At 41.3% G+C, this 27,150-nt stretch overlaps 1 protein-coding gene across 1 annotated transcript in view; it reads left to right on the plus strand.

Moving 5' to 3' along the window:
* Positions 1–26,517, plus strand: part of mospd2 (motile sperm domain containing 2) — a 30,659-nt gene extending 4,142 nt beyond the window's left edge. The window contains exons 5-15 of the mRNA XM_080753794.1: positions 432–586; positions 3,248–3,308; positions 3,467–3,505; positions 3,908–4,032; positions 4,554–4,733; positions 13,227–13,351; positions 17,792–17,885; positions 19,571–19,667; positions 20,967–21,087; positions 21,980–22,082; positions 25,831–26,517. Coding sequence (XP_080609920.1) covers positions 432–586; positions 3,248–3,308; positions 3,467–3,505; positions 3,908–4,032; positions 4,554–4,733; positions 13,227–13,351; positions 17,792–17,885; positions 19,571–19,667; positions 20,967–21,087; positions 21,980–22,082; positions 25,831–25,986 — 1,256 coding nt within the window. The 3' untranslated portion in view covers positions 25,987–26,517. The remainder of the gene's footprint in view (positions 1–431; positions 587–3,247; positions 3,309–3,466; positions 3,506–3,907; positions 4,033–4,553; positions 4,734–13,226; positions 13,352–17,791; positions 17,886–19,570; positions 19,668–20,966; positions 21,088–21,979; positions 22,083–25,830) is intronic.
* Positions 26,518–27,150: the final 633 nt, after the last annotated feature.

The raw sequence follows: 27,150 nt of genomic DNA on the forward strand, positions 1-27,150 counted from the left end.
AACAAATAGGCATCACACTCATGGTGTTACACCAAAATACATACTGTATACCTGTAAAATCAACACCATGACACGCTACGAAATAAACACACTTCCTGATGCCCAAGTGCATCATGAGAGATCAATATGGAGCGCTTCAGTGGCATTATCATTATTACAAAGTATAGCGTCCCCACTATTGTCCCAATATAAAGTGAAATCGCCCTACTACTGGGGGGACTACTTTGATATGTAAATTGCAGTTGTTCATAATGTGATTCTGGTTGTTATTCGATTAATTGTTCAGCCCTATAGCTTAAAGCCTGCAAAATTCATTAGCATAACCCAAATCTAAATCTTAATGTGCTAGTTTTCCCATAAATGTTTCAAGCATGATGTCACTGCCCATTTATCACTAAATATGTATTCTCTTTCGTGTTCATTGGATTTAGTCTGGTTCAAAGTGAAGCTCCACGTCAAAGATGCGAAAACAGTCATCGACAAGAAGAAGTACATTGCTTTCTGGCTTGAGCGTTACGCAAAAAGAGAGCCTGGGATGCCACTCACCGTTGTGTTCGACATGACGGACTCTGGCCTCAGTAATATTGTAAGTCCACGTCAATCATCATCACTGTACTTACTGACCTACCTCTTCATTTAACAACGCATTTATTTTCATTTTCAATCCTAACAACACATGTGCTTGTAGGTCAGCTATTTTAAATAATTGTAAAAAATGATAAAACACTAGAGGAACGGTTTTGGATGTACAAGGTTTCCACACGACAACGTCAATATCGTCGTTGTCGGGTGGAAACCGTGTATGTCCGAAACCGTTTGTTTTGCATTTATCATTTTTAAAATGATTTAAACTAGTGAAAACAGCCGGTCTACAAGCCCACAACACCTCGCACCGCGAGGCGTTGTGTGCTTGTAGATCTGCTGTTTTCACTACCTGTGCGACGGCCTTGTATGATGAAGCAGGGCTTTACTTCGTGAAAAAACGTACAAATCTGAAACTTGGAGATACGAGGTTTCTGCCCGACAGTGATGATATGCTTCTTCAGATGTATATGTTTATTTTGTATTATATTATAGGACCTAGAGCAGGACTCAAAACTATAGATTGCTATGGGTGTCATTGAAGCATAGCATCATATTTCTTGCTGTTTGAAGCCACAGTGTGGTGGAGGGATTGATGCTCCTCAATGGTTTAACACTTGGGAGATTAAAGTGACCTTTAAATCCGATTGGTCAATCCAAGTGGACTGCTTAATCCCTGCATAGGAGCGCTTTGCCAGCTAGCTCATTTCACGGGCCAAACTCTCCTGCAGAGATGTCTTAATTAATCACATGTACTCTGCGCATACACATTAAGGAGGATAAATAACACAGACACCCAAATATGAAATTAGCGGATTAGGAGACCATTTTGGAAACCCAGTCTTATTGAAGTTTGTTGAAGCACAGTGCGAGCTGCAGTAGGCATAGCCAGTGTGATCTCATTAAGGCTTGTTGGGTGAGCCTGCTGCATAGCAATGAGGCTTGCAGCCCACAGAGCTGAGCCAGACGATAGGGGCCTGCTTCCAGTCATTTATCCGCGTTGTTTTATTATAAAAGAACACAATTTCACTGATTTAACCTGAAAGAAGGGTTACAAGAATCATTCACCTGCATTTTGAGCTCTTTAATATGTGATTTGTAACTTGTGTTGTGGTGGCTAATGATTATTACAGGTTCTTTTGTTGGCCAAAAGGCAGGTAAAACTTGTCTTTTTTAAATTGCTTTGGCCAAAAGGCAGGTAAAACTGTTGTAGTTCCACAACCTGTTTTTATATGGAGATTGATTGATTGAGAGATATCTCCTTGAAGGGATAAAGGTTTGTTGAAGTGAGGTTGTTAAAAAGTAAACAACACCAATGGTTATGCAACTATGTGTTCTGTGTAAATGTCTGACCTTAAGTTCAGTCACACAGAGCACAGGCAAGACGAGTAGGTGAGGCTTAACTGTCAAGAGTTACATGGCATTTAACCTACATAACTATTGGTGCTTTTCCAATGCATGGTACTACTGGGGGTACTTTGGTTTTCCATTGGGCAAAAATGATTGTGGATACTAACTTGGTACCCGAGACATTTTTGGTTATCACCTCCAGCAAGGTTTCAAGTGATCTGAGGTGATGCCAAAAGGTGACATGAAAATAATGCAAACTACTGATTGGTCAGGAAAGAAAAAACTAACGTCATCTCTTCACAACAGACTACCTGTATCTGCATGGAAGCAGAATACTGAATACTGTTAACAAACCTATTGTGTTGTAAAATGTGAAGTGAATCAATATTGAGCAACTGCATGGCCTATTTCTTGTCTAAAATGTTATTTGCCTGACTGTATATAGGTCAAGTAGAGATTGTTTCCAGACAAGTTGCCTTTTTCTTGAGCGCTATGCTACCCAGAGGAACATCGCTATGATGACCAGCTACATAAAGGGTACTACCTGCAGTGGAAAATAGGGCGGTCACAATTATTACATAATCGTCTAATCGCAATTATTTTGCATAATCGTCATAATCGTTTCCATGTTGAGAAATGCTAATATAGTTTCAAACACTTTCAAAAAGTAGTGGAAATAGCAGATCTACAAGCTCACAATGCGTCGTCGTGAGCTTGTAGATCGTCTATTTCCACTAGCAATGTTCTTGTTTAAGTATAAAATGGCCAAACATGTCAGTAATTTCTTTGTATATCTAAGTTATGTGTCATATCTGCCATGTGCAACTTCAAAGCCTACAAGCCATTGAAGCCAAACAGAAATGTAATTGTCAACGACAAATACACAATTAAATCGTTAATCGCAATTATTTGGGTGACAATTAATCGTCATGTAAAATGTCATAATCGTGACAGCCCTAGTGGGGGAAAATAAGTACCTGGTGCTAAGAGATAGTAGAGTTGACTTGAGCCGGTACCATGCAGAGGAAAATCCCCATGCGTCATATGAAAAAGTATGAAGAAGCTAGAGGTTGAAAAATCAAAAGCGTTCTCTATGTACACACTTGTGACAAAGTTTCAGTTTGATGTGAACTGGGTCAGTGCTCATCTAGAGGCATTAATACCTCAGCTGCGCAAACACATTCTCTGTTGAATGTTCATAAGACATCTCTTAGTCAAAGCCCTCCGTGTGCTTCCCACTGTATTCTGTAAGTCATTGTCTCTCTCTCTCTCTCTCTCTCTCTCTCTCTCTCTCTCTCTTACTTTGTATTTTCAGGACATGGATTTTGTGAGGTACATCATTAACTGCTTCAAAATATATTACCCAAAGTTTCTGTGTAAGTACCGGGGGGAAAGAACGCAAGACACAATACGTGTTGTCATCCTGATGTCCATTGTTGTACTCTACTTATTCACAAGTATAGTTTCATATGCAGACCTTGGCGGGTGGTATTTCATTTCTGATGTCGCCAAATGTTTTCTCTTACCATTTCAGCCAAAATGATCATTGTGGACATGCCTTGGATCATGAATGGTGAGATCTTGCTTCTGCATTTGCACACACACCACCACCACCATACATTATACGTACATATTGATCTTATGTCATATAAATGTGTGTGTGGGTTAGAGATGGACCGATTGCAAAATTCTTGGCCGATACCGATCCTCCGGTTTTATGAAGGTCTGACCTGCCAAAACCAATTTTTCCGATACCGATTTCTTTAGCTAAGAACTAGAAAATAGGGTTGCTCAAATACCCTTTTTTCAGGCCAAGTAGGCCTACAAGACATACTTCAATTTGAGTACCAATAAGCTAGAAGAACACTAATGCCAAATCAATCACAATAGTACAATATCCAAAAACGCAGACAATATCCAGTCTAATATGACTGTCTGTTTTCATTAACACAACTGTACTGGCTTACTTTTGCAGCTGCATGGAGGATTGTCAAGACATGGTTAGGTCCTGATGCCATCAGCAAGCTGAAGTTTACGTCCAAAACTGAGGTTCACACATTCATTGACCCTGAATACCTGCCAGCTCACATGGGCGGAACGGTATGTAATTCAAACTCTCGATAGGTGCTAATGATGGCTTTCCAAATTGGTCTACTTTGCCTCTTTTATTAGTCTTAGAAGACATAAAGAATCACACTTAGAATTTGTGATGACCATGACACTCATTCATGAATAGATGTACAGTATACAGACATAACCTATACCCTCCTATCCAGAAAAATGCGATTATGCGATCACATAATTTCCCGCATAATCAGCCAAATGCTGCAGATTATCACATATTGTCACATATTTTCAAAAAGGCGCCTGCATATTTCGGAACTACCCGCATATTTCACCGCATAAAATCACATAAAGCCCTGGATATTTCGCATCTTTTCGCATACTTCGCGTAATTCACAACATTTTGCATATTTCACAACTTTCTGCAATTTCACTGCATACAATCACATAAAACACAGCATATTTGATCGCAAAATCAAGGATTTTAGTCTGCACAATCAAGGATTTTTGCCTACGTTTTTCTGGATGGTCAAATAACCTATTTTGTTACATTGTAGGACTCCTTCAAATACTGCTATCCTCCCCTTCCCGACGACGACTTCCAAACGCCCATCTACGAGAACGGACCCATGATCGCGAGTGAAGACGAAACGGAGAGCAAAGACGGGGAATCGGAGGTGAAGGATGCTCTGGAGTCCAGCTTCAACTCCAACGAGGTTGCCGTAAAGCCCAAAAAGGTACTAAATCCCTCTTTGGAGTTTATTTCCATACCCATCAGTGTTTGGGAGAACCGTGAAGGACATGGTGTAATTAGCATTTTGTTGCTGACTGGCAGAAACCTTGTATCTCTCTGTACAGTATTTCAACATGTGTTTTTTTTTTTGGGGGGGGGGGGTAAATTGTTGTACAAGCGTGTCATACAAAAGTGCTGAAAATAGCATCACAACGCGTCGCAAGGCATGGTGAGCTACTTTTGTTCAAATGTCCAAAGTGAAAGTGTTTAAATGTGTGCGGGTTTTATCCAACATTGTCAAGTGTGATGTAGTCAACCTGTTTGGAGACGCCATTAAATCTGAATGTGGGCTTTTAGAAATGTAGAGTCCATCTCTCTGATATTCCCTGTTTTTTAAATTTAGGGGTCCGTGAAAAAACAAATCAAGTTGTTCTCGTTCTAGTCGTGTTAGATTTACGGTCACCAGAAATTCAGCTTTACTTTAATGTTGCGCCTCACTTGTGGAGTATCGTATTTCTTTCAGTTGGGTCTGTGATTACAGCATGTAATCAGGCCCCTCCACTGAGACAAGTGTGAATTAAGTGGCAGTAATTCCCTGATTTGGCGGCTGTTAAGCCCCTGCTCATTGTCTCTGTCAAGGTGACTCCTGAAGTCTTCGGCTGCAGTTTAATCTTACAGACAATAGCGATGCATCTGAGTCACCCTCGCCTCAGCGCATTGCTTCTCTTCATGTTCTAAGCTCCTATTAGTGTATGAAGAGAGTTTCAAGGCTGTTAGTGACCCCACTCGCTGTTGTAGCTGGATTCAAACACCACACACAATTGACTCACACTACTACCAAATTGTTTTTTTCTGACTAACAGCTTGTAGCTCTTTCGACTCTGAAGGATAACCTAGAAGCTTGGCTTCCATAACCTGAAACTTTCAGAGAATCTGTGATGTTTTTTTGTTTGTTGGTATGGTATGTTATGCGAACCAAACTCGTAAAAGGAAACAAATGTCCATCTACAGGTTCACAATGTTGTGACTGGCCGGTCTGGCCCCAAGCGCTGGGTGGGCGTTTTGCAGAAACCAATAAGTGGAAGAGCCACTCGGCGAGTCGGCGTCTGCGCTCAGGGCAGTGTGATTTACGGATGCTGATTGTCTCTTCCTTTTTGTTTTTTTTTGCAAAATGACCCATCCAGCGCTTGGGGCCAATTCACACAGCCGGGATGGTTTACCAGGCTATAGTAGTTCTGTGTGCAGTACCTCATGAGGAACTCAAATTAGCTTCCGAGATCCTTATCTGAAACAAATCCAGAACCTGTGAAACGCGTTTCACAGCACAGGACGGTTTGCTTAGTTCTTGTAGTTGAAAAGAGACATTAGTCTTCCGCCTCATTGGAGGCTCTAGAGTGATACAGTTCATCAGTGCCTGTTCGATGCTCATGGCTGGCTGGCTGGCTGGCTGGCCGCTGCCATGTGGAACCCTGTGATACCCCACAGCTCTCAGCTTGAACGCAGGTGCCATTAACCTCGCCCTGATGTCGCCAACACACACACACACACACACACACACACACACACACACACACACACACACACACACACACACACACACACACTCTACAGGGTTATCCAGCTTCATAATCTATTTAGCTTATTTTCTGGCTAACAGCATGCTAGCCAACCGTGCATGGGAATAGATTGAGGGTATTAGGATGTCATCTCTGGAGATGCCTTGCAGGAAGAGATTTTGATACATATTGAGGAATAAGATAATAAGATAAGATAATAATAAGTGCCCTCAAGTTACACATCTGGGGCCATATTCATCAAATATTTTATATTGCCACTAAACGTTCCCCAAATTGAACAGAAGCGTTCTAGTTCTAAGTATTTAATATATACATTGTAGATAAGAATATAAATAACAACATAATAGAATTAACGGGTGACCTAATCCTTCTTCACTTGGTCTGACTGGGTTATACTGTCTGTAGAATAATATTAATTATGCACATGCATGTTTCTGCAACACAAACATTACTTGTAATGTAAAGGTCACGCCGCCCAGCCAATAGAATGCCTAGTGGAAATCCTGAGTGAGTCCATCAACATCAGTGAGTGTTGAGCAAATACAGTATACTGTAATCTATCAAAAATTAATCATTTACAGCAATTATTCTAAACAGCCAGGTTCTTTTGTGTACATAAAAACATTCACAAAGCTGCTGGGAGCAACATTTACTAAGGAACGAGGAAGAACATCGATGTTTTCAGTTTAAAACATTCACAGAGCTGCTGAGAGAAACATTTACTGAGGAATGAGGAAGAACATCCAGGTTTTCTGTTGTGAAAACGTATTCACAGAGGAATTTACTAGGCTAGGAAAAATGAGGAAACATTTTAACCTAAGAGGTTGAAAAGAAAGGTTGAACATGTTGCCACGGATGACACCATGGGTCATGAACTCACATACTATGAACAATAAGGTTTTGTGGGGTGTTTTGTTTTGTGATTTGTTCTTGGTAATTTAACAATCCTCTTGACTATGCTTAACGCTGACTTCCTTGAGGAGGTATTTTTAGTTGACGTTTTTTACAACACAGAAGTCTACACACTGTCTTGTAGCTGTCCCAGAAGCAAAAGTTTATTTAAAGGTGACTGACAAAGACCCACGCGGGTCGAAACGTTAGTCATCTGACAAGTTGTAGTTTTAGTTGACTACATATCCTAAAATAGACTAAATCTGCAGTTGAGTTTGTCGACAAAAGATTATGTTGGCGGGCCTTGATGGCGTCGTAATGCCCTTGGTTGCATGCTGAAAATTATCGATCTATGTGAGCTTGTAGATCTGCTATTAGAATTTTCAGAGCAACCAAGCATAAAATGACTCGTCTTGTCTATTGGATCTCTTCTCCACGAGTCCTCTCTAACATTTTAGTCTAGTTTTAAGTTGTTGATGAAATTGTTAACTTTAGTCATCATAGCTTAGTCTTAATTTCTTTTTATTTAGTTTTCGTCACTGAAAAAGGGTAGTCGACCAACCTTAGTTTTAGTCCACAAAATTTACTGTAGACAGCCAAATAGCTATTAACCCATTTAGGCCTAGAATTATTGAATGCTTTAACCAGTGAAAAATAGCAGATATACAAGCTCACAACGCGGCACCGAGTGCCGCGTTGTGAGCTTGTAGGTCTGCTATTTTTGAAAAAGTCGTGAAAATGTGTGCAAATCTTTGAATATATGTATTTTCAAAGCGAACGTTTGTAACTAAAATTTTGCTTCTGGGGGGTCCCTGGAACTAGATATTTTGAGATGGAGGTCTGTGGCCAAATAAATATCATTGTGGCGGTCCTTCACATGAAAAAGTTTGAGAACAACTGACACTAGTAGTCTCTCAAGAACAGACTAACTGCAGCTCCAGTTAAGTGAAAAGGACCTTTTCTTTGACGATGGCTGGCCAGATTGCTGACATAGAAACATAGGTTTTTCAAAAAACCTTAGAAGGATTCAAAAGAATCCTTTTAGAATCGGGTCAAAATTCGAATTTTCACGATTTTTCAAAAATAGCAGATCTACGAGCTTGTATATCTGCTATTTTTCAATAGTTAAAGCACAAAATAATGATACTTAGCTATTTGAACAGCCTACTTCCCAGTCCCAGGAGGAGACCCCCCTGGCAGCGCTGCATCACCCAGAGCTGCTCCCATGAGCCTCCTAAGCAACAGCACACAAACACAAAAGCTCTCTTTGTCAGTGAAAACAGCAGTAGTCACGCACAAGAGATTTTAGATTTAGAATGGCAATAAGCTAAATCAGTGGTTTTTGAGCCTAAACACAATTATCCACAGATCTCTCATTTGGAGATTCACATCATTATATCACCTAGTAGAGCTTTTAAGGCCAGTAGGTCAACTCGCCATACATAACCAGGAAGTGAGATACGAGGTCATATATATGGTACAAAGAGTGGTTACTATTGTGTAGTGGTTCCCAAACTTTTTAGCTCCAGACCCAAAATAGAATAGTCGCTTCGTGCCACGTTGTAAGCTTGTAGATCGGCTATTTTCACTAGCTTGGGTAATTAATTTTTTTTTTAGATTTTCTTCCAGAAAAGTTGTTTTCTTCCCCCATTAAAAATGTTAAATAATTAAACAAATCGAAGCAAACAAAAAAAAAAAAACTGGCAACCCATACAAAAGTGACCCACTGTTTGCTATAGTGGTATTCCGTTCCTGAGGTATGAACCGAAGCCTTATTGATGTTGTAAGAACAACCACACGTAATGGCCTGACCTGTGAGTCTTGGCTTTAGCCGGCTGTCTAGAAAGTGAAATCCTGTTTGATTTGTGAGGTGCACCCATAGGACGCAGGAATAGGGTTTTTTTCAGGATAGCCTAGGCGGATGGATTCTGAGCAAAACAACTGCTACCGTATATCTGGAGAAGTTGAACTGCATCTGGCGTGTTTGATCAGAACCCTGATGAGCTCGTAGGTCTTACCGCTATCGTGAAATGACTGGGGGGGAGGATGATGTTAAGCCAGTTAGGCCTAGAATTATTTAATGCTTTAACTATCGAAAAATAGCAGACCTACAAGCTTGTAGATCTGCTATTTTTGAAAAATAAGTCTTTGAATATTATATTTTTAAAATCGAACATTTCTAACTCAAATATTTGCTTCTGGGGGTTCCCTGGAACGACATATTTTGAGATGGGGGTCCGTGGCCAAATACATGTACCTTTGGGGGTCCTTGACGTGAAAAAGTTTGAGAACCACTGATTTTAGAAGAAGGATTTAGAAGACATTTATAGAATCGGGTCAAAAACATTCAAAGACTTTGAACACAAATGTTCACGATTTTTCAAAAAAATAGCAGATCTACAAGCTCGCAGCGCGGCACTCGGTGCCGCGCTGTGAGCTTGTATATCTGCTATTTTTAATGGTTAAAGTGCTTCAAATCTAAAGTGACACAGATCTAAATGGCTTAATACCAGTGAGAGTGCTGGTCCAACAAGCTTCAAAACCTCTATTCCAAGGCCCTGCTCTCAACTCTCCGCTCATCCCACCGTCAGTAAAAACACATCCCACCCCTACTCCTTCCACACTGACTCCCACCTGAATATTACCTCAGGGTTTTCCAGCGCTATGTTGATAACTGATCACTCCGGGAAGCTAATTGCCTTTCTCTCTGTTTTGAAACAAGGGCTGGTGGTGGTAAAGCAATGTAGGATCACTCCCACACAAGGAGCTCCAGAGTCCTGGAGGTTTCTGCAGACTGGAAACGCAGGTGTACCTGTGTCTGGGTTTTATACATTTCTGTTTTGTTGTCTTTTTGAGTATGTGTGCCTCACTAGTGTTGACTGTCATCACCCTGGATTTTAAAGGTGACCCCCTTAGATATGTTGTAACATTCTCATGTCAGGATGTTTGACTATTATGAAAGGATTACTATTATGACTATTATTAGTATTAAACTTACACGCAGCTGTTACTGTTTGTTTGCGATGTAATACATTTCATGTAAATTTAATCCGAGAAGATTTGTTTCCGGCAATGTTTCGCAATTATAATTTTTTTTAAGCCCCAGGTGAAATTGTCTTCAGAAATAGTGCCATAATGGGGACATGTATTAACAACTCTGCTCTAAATTCCTTTCATACTTTTACATTTTGCCTACTTTATTCATTCTTTGTGATTTTTGTTTATCCTTTGTAATAATGACTAATAATGACAGACTCTCCTACCTCTGTGCCTTGGCCACTCCATCCTTTACCAGCCATGATTAAGACGCTAAAGGTTGTTGAACACCAGCAAAACATTTCTTTGTGCCTTGATGTTACAGTGTTATTAAGAGTATTAAGACACAATGTTATTTTGTACTGTGTTGTTGATTATCAACACTCCACCTAGTCATGAAACACTATGTATGATTAATTCGAATCTTTTAACTTTAAATAATGTATTGTCCTATCATTTCATTTCTTATACAACGTGTGTATAATCTCTGTTGACTATATCTCCTGTTATGAAGAAGTGGAAGACATTGATCTTAATGATTTCATTGATTTCTCAAAATGAAGTAACACTGTTTAGGTTGTTGTTAATCTAAGCTGGATTTGGTTCATTTGGTTTATGGACATGCCAATAATGATGCCAATGATGTTCTTACTGCAGTGCTGTAATTTTATATTCCTAATATGGTTTTGAAAAGTGAAGGATGTAGATTTGTTCATTTTCAACGTTTGCTACTTATTATTTCAATAACAATAAGTCACTTTATTTCCTATTTGGAGAACTGACTGTATTAAACACTTGTTCATGCTAAATAAATGCAGACATTTCAGAAGCGGCCGAGTATCTTTGATGTGTTCATTGTGGCTGCAGGGTGTCCCGTCAGCTGCTGCTGCGTTGACACACACAAGGGTTGCATTTGTCTGCTTATCACAGCAGAAGACTCACTTCCTCATCATGGGGGCAGAATCAATGGACTTTCCCATCTGTTTCACACAATCTGTGGTCCAAACAATACCGTGAGTGTGTGTTGCTGATGGTGGTAGGCGTTTGGGGAGGGGGGGGCTGACCTTCATCCCGTAATTTTCTAAATTTTTTATGTAAGTTTTGCACATTGTCCGGTCTTCCAGTTCTGATTCAGACATGTGACCTCGGTCTCTGCTCTAGACATGTGACCCGTGTTCAACTTCTTATCTTTAGAGGGAAAGTTTTATGGATGTGTTGTGTTGTGTGTGAACTGAAAGTGCTGACGTGAATGATGCATCGACGGTTTTGGGACTGGTTGAACTAGTTGCCGTCAGGGGAGATTGTGTGGTGTCAATCAGATCATGTGTTTTGTGGGTTATTTTTGGTTCTTTGCTCTCAATTGGACTCCAAGTGTGCTGGAGGCTACTTGGAGTAAGGGTCAAAAGACTCAGGAAGTTACCATGGTGGTTTCCTCTAATGTGTGGTGGATGACTCTGGGAAGTTACCATGCAGGTTTTCCCAGTCAAAGACAGGGGTGTCGCACCAAATTCTGGGCCCTGGGTACAAGGATTCACTGCGTTGTTTTGTGCTTTAACTATTGAAAAATAGCAGATATACAAGCTCACAGCGCGGCACCAAGTGCCGCGCTGTGAGCTTGTAGATCTGCTATTTTTGAAAAATAGTGAAAGTTTGTGCAAGTCTTTCAAGGTTTTTTGAAAAACCTGTTTCTATGTCAGTGGTGTTCAAACTTTTTCCATGTCAAGGACCCCCAAAATGATATGTATTTGGCCACGGACTCCCATCTCAAAATATTTCGTTCCAGGGACCCCCCAGAAGCAAAAAATTTTGAGTTACAAATGTTCGCTTAAAAATATATATAAATTATATTTATGTATTTTTAAAGATTTGCTCAAATGTTCACGACTTTTCAAAAATAGCAGATCTACAAGCTCACTGTGAGCTTGTATATCTGCTGTTTTTCAATTGTTAAAGCATAAAATAATTAAGGCCACTCCACCTTGGGCCCTAGCAACTTCCACAACTCCCACTCCCCCCCCCCCCCCCCCCCCCCCCCCTTGTGACGCCGCAGTAAAATGACCTTTCACACACACATACTGTACAAGGTGACTTAAACGTCGATAACAGATGATACTTCGCACCATTATTTTATACGGGACCATTTATTAATCATTACACAAGACAAGTGGAGGCTTTCATTAACTCAGTTAGCGCCGGGCGACTTTACGAGCGACTAGTTAACTATGGCGTTTGGTGCCGAGCGACTCGGAGCGACTTTTATATAAAAGCATTGTTTAAGCTTTTAATATGTGTTTATAGACGGAGCGAAATGGTTAGCTTACCTCAGCTAATGTCCACACGTAAACCGTGAAAAAAAAGGATACGATTATGACGTCACCTTTAAACCAGGGCTTCCTGTTGACAACAGGCCTCTGCTAGCGTTAGCCTCAATGCAACCATCCGACCCTCACGTAGCTTCACTAGGTCGGATTTTGATTCTGAAACTTTCTGTGTGGCATCTATATACGTCCCGATGCCCATACCAATGGTGGTTTGAGACGATCAAGCACGAATTGAACAGTATTGAGCTGAAATGGTGACCGGCGGCCCGTCCATGTTAAGTCAATGAGGACCAAGTCAGCGTCTCATCCTGTTATGTGGATTTAAACAGGCTTAACATGGGACCATGTCAGTGTATGGTGTATGGTGGTCTCTAGTGGTCATCTGGTGGTATGGTATGCTGGACGTGCATTCGTTAAGGTGGTCTGGTTAAGGTGGTCTGGGGGGATACAAAATAGCTATTTCCTGGCGTTATAAGCGCACATTCATATTCATATTTTGGAAATCTGGCCCTGTATGAGTTAACTGATAGCTTTCTCTGTGCGGAGGTCAAGGGGCCATTGATTTTTTTGAAGTTTCTTTTACAGAGAAAGCACAGGAGAAATTGTGCCGTGCACAAAATTGCCGGTTTATCCTGGCAATCTGTCTAATTAAGGGGTCTTTTATTGTTTCAGGTGAACTTCCTGGAAGACAGTGTGAGTATGAGGTCGGAGGACAATGACAAAGTAGACCTGGCCAGTCGGACCAAAGGAGCCAGGAAACCACTGACCACCTTCAAAGGCCCTCTACTGCATGTTAGGTAAACTTTGGTTTAGTTTCAGTCATAGTATTTTGTATAAAATGTAATTTAGTTTTAGTCATATTTTACTTAGTCATCTGAAAAGTTTTAGTTTAGTTGGGAACATGTCTCCATTCAGTCTGAATGGAGACATGTAACCGTTTAGTTTTAGTCGACTAAATATAAGATTTTAGTCGAGCTTGTATATCTGCTATTTTTCAATAGTTAAAGCACAAAACAACGCAGTGAATCCTTGTACCCAGGGCCCAGAATTTGGTGCGACACCCCTGTCTTTGACTGGGAAAACCTGCATGGTAACTTCCCAGAGTCATCCACCACACATTAGAGGAAACCGCCATGGTAACTTCCTGAGTCTTTTGACCCTTACTCCAAGTAGCCTCCAGCACACTTGGGAGTCTAATTGAGAGCAAAGAACCAAAAATAACCCACAAAACACATGATCTGATTGACACCACACAATCTCCCCTAAATATAAGTAACTAAATTTACAGTTGATTTTGTTGACAAAAAAAATATATTTTGGTGGGCCTTGATGGCATCGTAAAGCTCACATTGTTGTGAGCTTGTAGATCTGCTATTATCAGTGCGCAACACCCGAGCGCAACCAAACATAACCAATACAACACACCTTTTTAGTTCTACGTGATCTCTTCTCCACTAGTCCCTCCCTAACGTTTTAGTCTAGTTTTTATTTGTTGATGAAATTGTCAATATATTTTGTCTTTTTTTTTTTTTTTTCATCATAGCTTAGTTTTTACTTAGTTTTCGTCAGTGCAAAAAGGTAGTCGACGAACCTTTTTTGTCATAGTTTTCGACAAAATGAACACCGGTTAAGAAGACCGCTTTCACTCCATTCTCTTAGCTTCTATCTTTTCTTCATCAACATTCCAAGCAACTAGGAGCCCCTTTCTGTTCACAAATCCAGGGCAAAAAAAGAAAAGAAAATTGATTTGTTCACTCGTGGGCTAAACCCAGGTATCGACATGTTTGTACCGTTACAGTCCAATTGATCTTTTTTGGATGAGGGTAGAAATTAAGGATGCCCCCATTGATATTTATTTGGGTAGAAATTAGTTGTTGTAGTTAATTATTACTGTGCTGTGATAATCAATGACACTGATGAATGACCATAAGCAACCGTCAGTTTAACCTCTTACAGACAGTCCCATAGCCTCCCCTAAGTAACAAGAAACCTTGTGAAATAAAATGTCGTTAACCAATCATCAAGGACGATGATACACAAAAGAAGAAGAATGTCAGATGAGACTAAGGTGGAATGGAAAGCATTATACCCATCACAAGATTGTCTACTCTAATGACAGTTTATCCTTATATTTAAAATGGGGTTAAGGGAGCACGCACATCATGACACCATTAGTCAACCATAACCATATATGGAGTTCCCATTGCAGCCACGCCCAAATATGTAATGTGTTGTCTATAAATATGGAGTGTGTTGTCTAACCTCATTGTGTCATCAATCATGGCATCAGGGCAAACAAATCATTTAGCTCCATATATGGGCTCAAAAGGGGGCATTCCCATGGGCATATACTGATGACCTCAGGGATCTCCAATACATGGGCATGACAAGGGACAAGGACTGATAGATACAGAGACAAAACTGTAGGCGGTAAATCTTGCTTGAAAGCATATTCCAAATGCGGTGCAATCAATCATGGAAAAAAGAAAACAAAGACACTCCCTTTTCAGGTCAAAGTAATTTTTCATGAATTTATTCTTCGAGGTAACAGAACAGACAAGTATCAACTCATAGACTGATCTAAATAGCTAATACGTCTGAATTAGATGGTGATTGGTGTTCCACCTATCACATAAGGCCTTGAATATAAGCTATAGCAGGCCAGGCACTAAACATTTCTAAAACAATAATAGCATGGATAGACCCCATACATGCATACATGCCAAAATAAATGTGAATCCACAATAAAGGCAACAATAAGGAATTTAAATATTATATGCATTGACAATATATAAAAATCCTGAAAAGGCCCCGCATTATATAAAACGATCACTCCTCCTTTTCACTAAAGTATGCCCCTCGAGTTTTGTTTTTCTTTTTTCACAGAGTCAAGTCTTTGATCTTAGATTTTTTAGATTTTCGATGGGCCCCAGGCTACGAGTTGGAGTGATAAACAGATTTATCATGAGCCTTAAATGCAATTATGTTTGGGAGCTGTGTTTTAGCCCCCGACGCGAGACCAGGAGGGTTCAGGCAGGTGGGGGAGGGGGAGGGGAGGCTTTGATGTGCAGAATGTGTTTGTTAAAGGTTTCCGGAGCCCAGTGAGACGCTCTGAGCTCAAGGGAATGAATGCCAGTCTCCACAAGCACTCTGCCTGGCAAAAGAAACGATAGGACTTGAAAAGGATGGGGGGGACATTGTCCTTAACCACTTAGCCCTATCTTATACTTTTGTCATACAATGCTATTGCACTGTGATAATAGCCAAAATATAATCTCACAACGTGTCGTGATGTGGCACATTGTAAGCTTATAGATATTATATATTTTTTTACTAACATATTTGAAAAAAGACGGAAAAAGCTTATCACAAATAACACATTTTCCAAATGAGTCGCAGAAACTTTGCAAATACTTGACAGAAATTATATCAATTTTGGCTATTTGAAAATTACTCCTAATTGGATAAGAAGTGGTCTGCTCAGCGTGAAGTAGTCACGTTATGTGTGCATTCTGAACCTGAGCCTAGTGATTTTGAAGGTTTTGGGACTGGGGTTATTTGAGGTAGAGGGGGATTGGGTTATAGGTAGGGTGGCTAAGTTGATGAAAGAGTGCCTTGTGGCTAGGTTTTAGGCTGTGGATTTGCCCGTGCTCCAGATTTCACAGCTTTGAAGCGTGATCGCAGCTGTTTTCAGCGTGAACTTGGGGAGTAATGGGCTGTAATCCCTGGCGTTCCCCTGTAAACGGGGCTATAAGACACGGCTGGTCCAACCACCCAGAGGACCTGACGGCTCCATATGTGTCGGGAAGAAATGCAGCAACATCAGAGTCTGGGAGAAGGCCCCGAAGAAATGTAGTCAGCAACCATATGCAACTCTGAAGGGTCCCTTTTGGAAAATACCATAATTAACATACAGTGTGACGTCATTCCGTTTATTTTAATCAACTCATTCAGCTTCTCGTGGAAATTCCTCTATCTCCGCTTGGGATTTGCATTGAATGTTTGGGCGAGACAGCCGTATTCAACTCAAATTCGACAACCGGTGGTCGAAATGACCTACGTCTTTACCAATGATCGGGGAGGATCGATCGGACTGGAGATAAATATTCAGTGACTACTTGAAAAAGTCCTGAAAAACAGAAAATCGTTGGCAGTGAGGGCTTTTAGAAGGACATTTCTCTGGCAGCCAGTGATGTTACTAGGTTTTCAATGTAATGGGTCCCGGGACCCACAGGTGGTCATTCAAATGGGTCCCAGAAAAGTTTTATGAGTCCTCAATACAATGTTTTCGAGCGCTGTGAGCTTGTAGATCGGCTATTTTCAAAATGTTTGCCTATTTCTTATATTTATTTTACAATTTAGCTAATGTTTGAACTTAGAACTACTAAAACTACTAAAACATGTGCCCCTAATGAATTCGGGCGCGCAAAATGGCGTCGGACGTCGGTGGAATCAAAACATTGACATTTCTATCGCCTGTTTAAGACTTTCTACGTGGATTTTATTTGTGTTAACATAGGGTAAAGTAGGATGCTTTCACCCATGAACAATGGTGGTGTCTGTGGAATTTTAAAATGTTTTTCTTTTACCGCGACCCGGTAAATTATTTTAACATGGACTCCAATGGAGGCGCATCCCCGGGACCCCAGGAGGACCATGACATGAATGAGTCCCTGGGCGACTTGAATGAGGTTTTGATGCGGGATGCGCACGTAATGACATCACTGGGCAGCAGATGAGTTAAAATGAGTCCATATTTTAGTTGATGTTCGACATGCTGGCAAGTGGCAACAGAAAGTCGTGGCGTTATAGTATACTTCTTGGGTAGGCACTGCCACTATTCACTGTGGCAGTTGTTGGAGGGCACGATTTGATAAAGCAGATGGTTCAGTTGATATGTAATGGGAAAGGCTGCCAGTCCCCAGATAACCCATACCACACAGATTGCCAGGCTCTTCATCCAAGTACGGGAAGCTTACCAGTCAGATAATGTCTGTTGCCAAGATACTACCAAGAGGAACAACAAAGCACACTGTAAGGCAAATTAAAGTCACTGTTTGAATTAAGTAGTTTTATTGGCATTCTGGTGTGCCCAAACAGACACTTGGGCTGAATGGCATACATCGTTTTTTTGTTTTTCCAGCCCCGCGCCTCTGCCATCCATCCACTCAGACAGCAGAATAATGTGGCTCCTATTCAAAAAACGATGTGTTTTGTATCTCTCTCTCTCCTTCCAGCCCTTCAGAGGAGCTCAGCTTTGGTTCTAAAGAGACGGAGAAGAAATGCCTCATTATCCTGAACAATGTGACCAAAAATCAAGTGGCCTTCAAGGTATCTCCGTGTGTGTAGTGCGTACATGTGTGCGTGCATGAGTGTGCGGGAGGGAGCAAGCAAGCCTGTATTAATTGTAAACGTTGATGCATATGGGCGCTCGGGTGACGCGGTGGTAAAGTCCCTGCCCACCACTACGGAGGTTGTGGGGGGTCGAATCCATCGTGGTGCCATCCGGCTTTGTCGGGCATCTGTGCGAACACAATTCACCCTTTGTCAGCCTTCTGATTGGTCCCTGACTGGCCAACCAGAAAAATCATTCACTTTTGCTACCAGGGGCGGAGTTATGCAGTGGGACAAAGTTCTTTCATTCTTTCACCGTGGTGCGGTGATGCGTGACACGGACGCGGCGCAGTACGGCGCTGCACGGTCATAGCGATTTCGATAATTATAATGAATAAGCTTCAACAAACTAGTTCACATGAACGATATCGATGTAACTAAGATATTCGATTGGGTACATAATATATTTTAAAGGGGCAGAATTACAATTAAAATCCATTTTATGTTGAGAGCGAGGCTATAGTTCCACAATTTCCTGGTCAGTGCGAGTCGCCCAAGATGCACTGCTCTCTCTCTCTGCCCTCTGCCTGTTTCAGAGGAATAAATTAATTAAAATATGTATTTTCGGGGGGAAAACCCCTGTTTTGCAATGTAACTACTGTACGTTTTTGTTCCTTTTTTATTAATATCACGTAGATGTTTTTCTTTTGGTATTTTAAATAGCAATAATGAGGCTATGAAAAATCTTGTTTTTATAATGGAGCGACATGGGGTGGGACTTGACAAAGGGTGACTTAGCCTGTGTTCAGGGGAGGGTGATGTTTGTCACTGCATGTATTCTTATGGGCTGGGGGCGGCACCTGTCAGTGTTGGGCGAGAGGAGTAGGACGAAGGCTCTACGTCCTCCCGGTGGGGGCTCCTTACTGGCAGGTGAGTCAGTAGGATACAACAGCAGTGACTACACAGAAATGTGTGTTGGGGAGGAACTCGTTGGCGTAGCAACTAAATTGTGGAGAAAATATTTGGCTACTGTAAATTTAAAAAAGGGGAAAGAAAAGGAAACATGGATGCTTAAGTGCACATTTGCTTGATTTGTTTAACCCATTTAGGCATAGGATTATTGACTGCTTTAACTATTGAAAAATAGCAGATATACAAGCTCACAGCGCGGCACCGAGTGCCGCGCTGTGAGCTTGTAGATCTGCTATTTAAAAAAAATATATATATATTTTTTGCAAGTCTTTGAATATATCTACTTAAAAGCGAAAAACTCAAATATTTACTTCTGGGTGGTCCATGGAACAACATATTTTGAGATGGGGGTCCGTGGCCAAATACCTGTAATTTTGGGGGTCCTTGACATGAAAAGGTTTGAGAACAGCGTGATTTAGGGGAAGGATTTAGAAGTCGGGTCAAAGATCGGGTCAAAGATATTCAAAGACTTGCACTAATTTTCACGATTTTTCAGAAATCGCAGATCTACAAGCTCGCAGCGCGGCACTCGGTGCCGCGCTGTGAGCTTGTATATCTGCTATTTTTCTAAAGTTAAAGCATAAAATAATGGTTAAAGTGGTTAAAATCTAACGCGACTCGGGCGTGTTCCAGGTATTTGAGAGTTAAGAAAGTGTTGTTTGTAATATGTGGTGGCCTCTGTTCAAGCTGCTTATATTGTGTTTCTATAGGTTCGAACCACAGCACCTGAGAAGTACAGAGTGAAGCCCAGTAGTAGCTGCTGTGAACCTGGTACATCCGTGGATATCGTGGTGTCCTTGCACGGAGGTATGGCACTTATGCTTGCACTCAGCTCACGGCGGATGTTCCTGCTCTATAGGAATTCAGAATAATCAAATTCGAGTCACGTCTATTTCTTTTCCCAAAGTGCCGACAAAGTGCAGCTTTCTTGTCTTGACAAGACATACATATTTTAGGAGTGATAAAATAATCATTCCGCCTCCAAAACAAACCTTCAGAAACCCTAAACACGGTCTAAATAAAGAATCACGCGTTACCTGCCTTAGTAGTTTCCTATAAAACACCCGACCTCATCAATCTGTTGAAGCCAGCATGACGTGATGCCGGATTTGGCTGATAATACTTTCTGTGACCTTTTAAAGACGCCAAACGTGACATGCACTATTGTGAGGGGGAGGTGTCTTTTAACGTCTTTAGATTATTTTCTACATCTATTAGCTAAATATTAAGATGTCTTCGTTCAAGATGTCTTTGTTCAAGATTTTGACGATTATGCCGTCTATATTTGGTTTTCTTTTTCTTTCCACAAAATGTTTCATTTACCGTATGTAATGATGACTTAAAGTGTTAGTTCACCTATTTGACATAAAGCTGTGTGAAATACTTGCCATTAAAATAGTGGTTACAAATGTATTAATTCATTACCAGAGTCCCGTGGTCAGAGTTCTGGTCAGTTTTAGATGAATATAAAGTAGTTCCGGTGATTTGGCAGGGGCTCATGGCCCAATCATTAAAAATAGATGAATCCACAAAACTAGCGTCATTTGTATTGTTGACCTATTTCTACCAAATAGACCAACTTTCGTTCAACTTTGACCCCTCTGTCACATGGTACTATTTTCTGTGTCCAGTATCACTATGCCGCTGCAACATATTTCCTCAAAAAAAGGTGCTTTGCAGTCAGCTGATCAGAACGAAACCTCGCTCTATATGGTAGAAATAGGCCAACAATACAAATGACGCTAGTTTTGTGGATTAATCTATTTTCAATGATTGGGCCACGCCAAATGGCCCCCACCCCATTGGAACTACTTAATATTCATTAGAAACTGACCAGAACTCTGACCACGGGACTCTGGTAATCAATTAATACATTTTTAACCACTGTTTTAAAGGCAAGTATTTCACACAGCTTTATGTAAAAAATAGGTGAACTAACACTTTAATTTACATTAATCAAAAACTTATTCAAGATCAATATACGGTATATACTTCTACTGTTTATATTTTACTGTACATTGAATTCATTTGAAAGTAGAACAAAAGAGTGTAGAACTAAAGAAAGTGTAGAGTAGTAATTATTTGTTCGTTCTTGGTCTCATGCAGGTTTTCAAGCCTCTCTGCAGGACCGCTTTCTGGTCATGGCTGCTGAGATGGACACCGCCGGATCACAAGAACTTGCACAGTTCTGGAAAGAAGTTCCTAAAACCAAGGTCATGGAACACAGGTACCGGACTTGTGTTCAAATCAAGCTCAAAACGCGTTTTGATCTCATAGATCTGCAGCTATTTAATCTGAATACTGAATAATGTTTTAATGCTATTTCTTTTATTATAATCCTGAAAAGTAGCATTTAAGATACAAGTCATTAAGCTGCTAATCTAGACTGAAGTAATTGGAGCAGGGCATGTTTGGAATTGTAACAGCTGAAATCAATATATCAGTATTTCTGTATTAACCTGCGGGCCGCATTAAGTGAAGGTGGGGGCCGCATGTGGCCCCTGGGCCGCCAATTGCCCATGTATGGTTTAAATACTTAAAGGAGTAGTTCACCACTTTTCAACCTGTCTTCATATAATAGGTCCTCACTAATGTTCATGATAAAATATCACAATTTTTTTCTACTCGGTCCAAGTCTCCTAGGAGAGCTGTGGGAAGTTCAGAATCCATCGTCTTGTGACATCATTTTCCAAAAAAAAAAATTAATCAATATTTTTGAAAAAAATATTTTGATTTTTATTATCGCGAGAACAATGGCTTCCACTTTAAAATTGCAACTTTTCAGGAATAGAAAGCCTGCAGTTTCTATAAGCTGGATTGGCAATCGATGATGTCACAAGACTATGGGATTCTGACCTGCCCACAGCCCTCCTCTGAGAAAAAAAAAAGAATAAGCTATTTTTGAGTGAGGACCAATTATATGAACATAGGTTGAAAAGTGGTGAAGTCCTCCTTTAATAATCTTGCCTCATGCCAAGCCGTGTTTGGATTCATACTCTGGACACAGCTTGTTCATCTCATTTGACATGGGTCTCTTTAATGCAGACTTTCTCATTGGAGTCGTGACGCCGGGGCCTAATGGCTGCTAATCTGCTCACAAGATTGTGTCTTTCCTGTAGATTACGCTGTCATGTCCTGGAGAGCGCTAAGTCAAACCTGAGCCTTCTAGGGGACGGCCCTGTGGACGCAGGGACCAATGGGCATCAGGACCTGAACACAATGGTGAGTTCTGATTGGAGTGTATGCTTCAAACACCAATCCATTGCTCTCTCTGTTGCAGTATGTTGGTATGTTCATTGAGATTGTTTGGGTGACCCTAACCCTAATATTTGGTTAGACTTTATATGTTCAAACATGGATGAGTGCATTTATATGTTGCATTTCTTTATATTTATAATAATAATATATTAGCTTTGAATTATTCAATCATTTTGTCAAATAATGACTTGCAGTGGATTACCAACCATCCCTTTAAATTGTTCCATAATGTTTTTTTTTTCACTCCAATTGTCATTATTGCCTTGGAGTACCTGTGTCAATTTCACCAAAGGGTGATTTTGAATGACAGATATTTTTTATTGGGATGGTAATTTTGACTCCTTTCAGTGACAATTAATCTCGCCAACCAATCAATTATTCTACAAAGTGTTACTAGACGGAACGTACTGCAATTGGTGACTATTTTCTGTCCATTGCATTGTTTGTCAAAAACGCGCATCCTTCGGTTCAACCCAGACAGTGGACGATGACTTAATGTATATCCCCGTAAGTATAATGAGTAGTTGATACAAATAGATTTTCCAGTAAGTTCGTCTATTGTCGACTTGAACGCCATAAAGCAGTTAATAAATGAGTTGGTTAACCGTAATGTTCCGTCTTATTTTCTACCTAACGTTCTGAAATTGTCACACGACGGTGTTGCACGTTGGATACAGTCGACCTACAAGCTCACGACCAAGGGGTAAACTTATTTCACTGGAAATGAAGCCTACTTCAGGTTTCTCATTGAGGCAGCTGTTCCTATTTATGGCCCAGCAGATGTCGCTATTTCACCCTTGGTGGTGTCCATACATTATCTCAGCCACACCAACTCAAAACGGCCAAAGACGGATTCTGTTCGGCGGTTCCCGACATTCGGTCGTGTTGGAAGTCACCATTATTACAGAAATATATACTGCATGCTATGCTGAACGTAATCCACTTAGTGTCATCTTTTCAAAATGCATATTTACCGTACAGTTTGTGTTTGTATGCTTATTTCGCAATACCTATTGCGCAATCCTCTGTAGAGTGAGTTTGTCATCATGGTCACAAGAGTATCGGGTTTCAAGAGGGAAGGGGGGGGTTAGAGAGAGAGAGAGAGGAGAGAGAGAAGAGAGAGAGAGAGAAAGAGAGAGAGAGAGAGAGAGAGAGAGAGAGAGAGGTACAGTAAGATACAGTAGATTACAGTACAGTAAGATACAGTACAGCAAGGTACAGCATAGTACAGTACAATACGGTACAGCAAGGTACAGTAGAGTACAGCAAAGTACAGTACAATACGGTACAGCAAGGTACAGTAGAGTACAGCAAAGTACAGTACAATACGGTACAGTCAGGTACAGTAGAGTAAGATACAGTAGATTACAGTACAGTAAGATACAGTACAGCAAGGTACAGCATAGTACAGTACAATACGGTACAGCAAGGTACAGTAGAGTACAGCAAAGTACAGTACAATACGGTACAGCAAGGTACAGTAGAGTACAGCAAAGTACAGTACAATACGGTACAGTCAGGTACAGTAGAGTAAAGCAAAGTACAGTAAGGTAAGGTAAAGTAGAGTACAGTACAATACGGTACAGTAAGATACAGTAGATTACAGTACAGTAAGATACAGTACAGCAAGGTACAGCATAGTACAGTACAATACGGTACAGCAAGGTACAGTAGAGTACAGCAAAGTACAGTACAATACGGTACAGCAAGGTACAGTAGAGTACAGCAAAGTACAGTACAATACGGTACAGTCAGGTACAGTAGAGTAAAGCAAAGTACAGTAAGGTAAAGTAGAGTACAGTGCAATACGGTACAGTACAGTACAGTACAGTACAGCAAAGTACAGTACAGTACAATACGGTACAGTCAGGTACAGTAGAGTAAAGCAAAGTACAGTAAGGTAAAGTAGAGTACAGTGCAATACGGTACAGTACAGTACAGTACAGTACAGCAAAGTACAGTACAGTACAATACGGTACAGTCAGGTACAGTAGTGTACAGCAAAGTACAGTAAGGTAAAGTAGAGTACAGTAGAGTACAGCAAAGTACAGTAAGGTAAAGTAGAGCAGTAGAGTACAGCAAAGTACAGTAAGGTAAAGTAGAGCACAGTAGAGTACAGGACAGTAAGGTAAAGTAGAGTACAGTAGAGTACATTAAAGTACAGTACAGTAAGGTAAAGTAGAGTACAGTAGAGTACATTAAAGTACAGTAAGGTAAAGTAAGGTACAGTAGAGTACATTAAAGTACAGGACAGTAAGGTAAAGTAGAGTACAGTAGAGTACATTAAAGTACATTAATGTACAAAGTACAATACAGTAAGGTACAGTAGAGTACAGTACAGTAAGGTACAGTAGAGTACATTAAAGTACAGTACAGTAAGGTACAGTAGAGTACATTAAAGTACAGTACAGTAAGGTACAGTAGAGTACATTAAAGTACAGTACAGTAAGGTACAGTAGAGTACAGTAGAGTACAGTAAAGTACAGTACAGTAGAGTACAGTAAAGTACAGTACAGTAAGTGGATGGATGGATGTGGATGGATGCATGGATGGATGGATGGATGGATGGATGGATGGATGTGGATGGATGGATCGATGGATGGATGGATGGATCGATGCATGGATGTGGATGGATGGATGGATGGATGGATGCATGGATGGATGGATGGATGGATGCGAATGGATGGATGTGGATGGATGGATGTGGATGGGTGGATGGATGTGGATGGATGGATGGATGGATGGATGTGGATGGATGGATGTGGATGGATGGACGGACGGACGGACGGACGGACGGACGGACGGACGGACGGACGGACGGACGGACGGACGGACGGACGGACGGACGGACGGACGGACGGACGGACGGACGGACGGACGGATGGATGGATGGATGTGGATGGATGGATGCATGGATGGATGTGGATGGATGTGGATGGATGGGTGGATGTGGATGGATGGATGGGTGGATGGATGGATGGATGGATGTGGTTGGATGCATGGATGGATGGATGGATGGATGTGGATGGATGGATGGATGGATGTGGATGGATGGATGGATGGATGGATGTGGATGGATGGATGTGTGGATGGATGGATGGATGTGGATTGATGGATGTGGATGGATGGATGGATGTGTGGATGGATGGATGGATGTGGATGGATGGATGGATGGATGTGGGTGGATCACTGCTGCAACGTAGCTGTGAGCGCCTGCGAAGCAGGCGCGATCTCTAGATGTGAGCGGCCCGAAGGGCCGCGAACCTCTAGTAATCTCAATGGGAGTCAATGAGGTTTTGGGCAAACTTTACACTTGATTTTATTACCTTAGTAAACCTTTTCATAAACCCTTTGTTTTCAATCGCTAGTCTAAAGTCTTTTTTAAATCCTCACGATATGCGTTTAGTAAATTATGGTCCCGTTTGCATTTTGGACCGGAAATAGACCGGATATAGAATGATGCCGGATTTGAAAAATGGCTGATAAATAGGCTTCATTTACTGTCTGTAGAAACCAATGCCGTGAGGCTGTCTATTCATTTACGGCTCACAACGCGTCGAAGATGTTGTGAGCTTGTGCTTGTATCTGCCATTTTCGGCGACCAACACCGTCCATCATGCTTTGGAGAATAAATGTGGCTTTACTGGTCAAGATCGTTCAAACCATAACTTTTTATCACAAGGGCGAGCTGATCCCCATCTTGTCATTGCAGCTCATGCGAGTCATGGCCTGTAACGCCAGGATGGAGAGGACGTTGGACACCTGCGTGTGGGTCCAGAAGGTCCTCGTCGGGCTCGTGATGGTCCTGATGGCCATCAACCTCCTGGGTGTCTACTACGTACTGGCCACCGGACAGCGGCCGTCGTGACCTGCCCTGGGTGCCCGCCCGCCTCCACCCCCTGCATCCGTCTGCCATGTACTGTAGGCAGAGATGTCTAGTGGGTCCACACAGTCGCCCATGTGAGAGATGGTCTTAACGCTCTCGTCTCTGATGAAACCAGAGGCAAGGCCTCCCTCCTCTCCGTCCTCGAGGGCTGTTGTCATGGAGAGGAGCGCTGTCCCCTGGCAGCAGTGTAATAAGGGACATGCTAATGTGTGGCTCTGACTGTCAGTTGCCTTGTAGAGATTTCCGAGGCACTTTGTGAGAGTTACGGTTGCAGAGACTTTAACCCCCTGTGAGATGAAATCATTAAATGTATTTTTTATGACTGATCATGAAATATACTGATCATGGAAATGTACTGATCATGGAAATATACAGTATACTGTATGTAGAGTATTTATTGCAAAATGACAGAGGATGTAGAAAATGTAGCTAGCATTTTTGTTATAATGTACAATATTTCTTTTACATAATCTACATATCTTTTCAAAAAATAAACAAGCTCCTTTTTGTTTATTTGTACACGTTTCATTTTATTCCAACGTGACTATACTTTAAATGTATCATATGTATACCATTTACGCTGGGCAGATGTGGAAAAGGAATTGGAATAGATTTGTGCCATTGTGCCAGAACAAGCTCCGCCAGGCAATGTCGTGATACCTAATGGTCTCAGCCACTTAGCCGAAACAGGTCTGTAACTCGGTCTGCCCCATGTTTTGCATAAATACACGGTTCTCCAATGAATCCCTTTAATAAGAACCTCATCAGCGCAGAGGTATTTAATTGAGAACATGGCAGAGCGCGTGACCTCCCCTAAACCTCTTGCACACTTATCCCCGAGAGCCTGGAGAGATCTCTTGTCTCTCGTATCGCTTCTATTTGTTTTAATTACCCTGACACTGACATACTAAAAATACCGAGGCAATTACTGGTGTGTATGAGGATGTGGCAGAACCTTCTCTCACAGCTCGGTGGGAAGGCTGTATATCTGTAACAAGATCCAGGCTCAGAGCAATCACACTACCAGCCACTGCACAGGCGGGGGGAAGATCACACATTGGTTATTAGATACATGCACTGCAGCGCCAGGCTACGACATCGGATGCTATAGTCCACAGAAGGTGGCTTTGCTCCTGGCATATGAAT

This window comes from Nannobrachium achirus (assembly GCF_963921795.1).
Source record: "Nannobrachium achirus genome assembly, chromosome: 22".
Taxonomy (NCBI): domain Eukaryota; kingdom Metazoa; phylum Chordata; class Actinopteri; order Myctophiformes; family Myctophidae; genus Nannobrachium; species Nannobrachium achirus.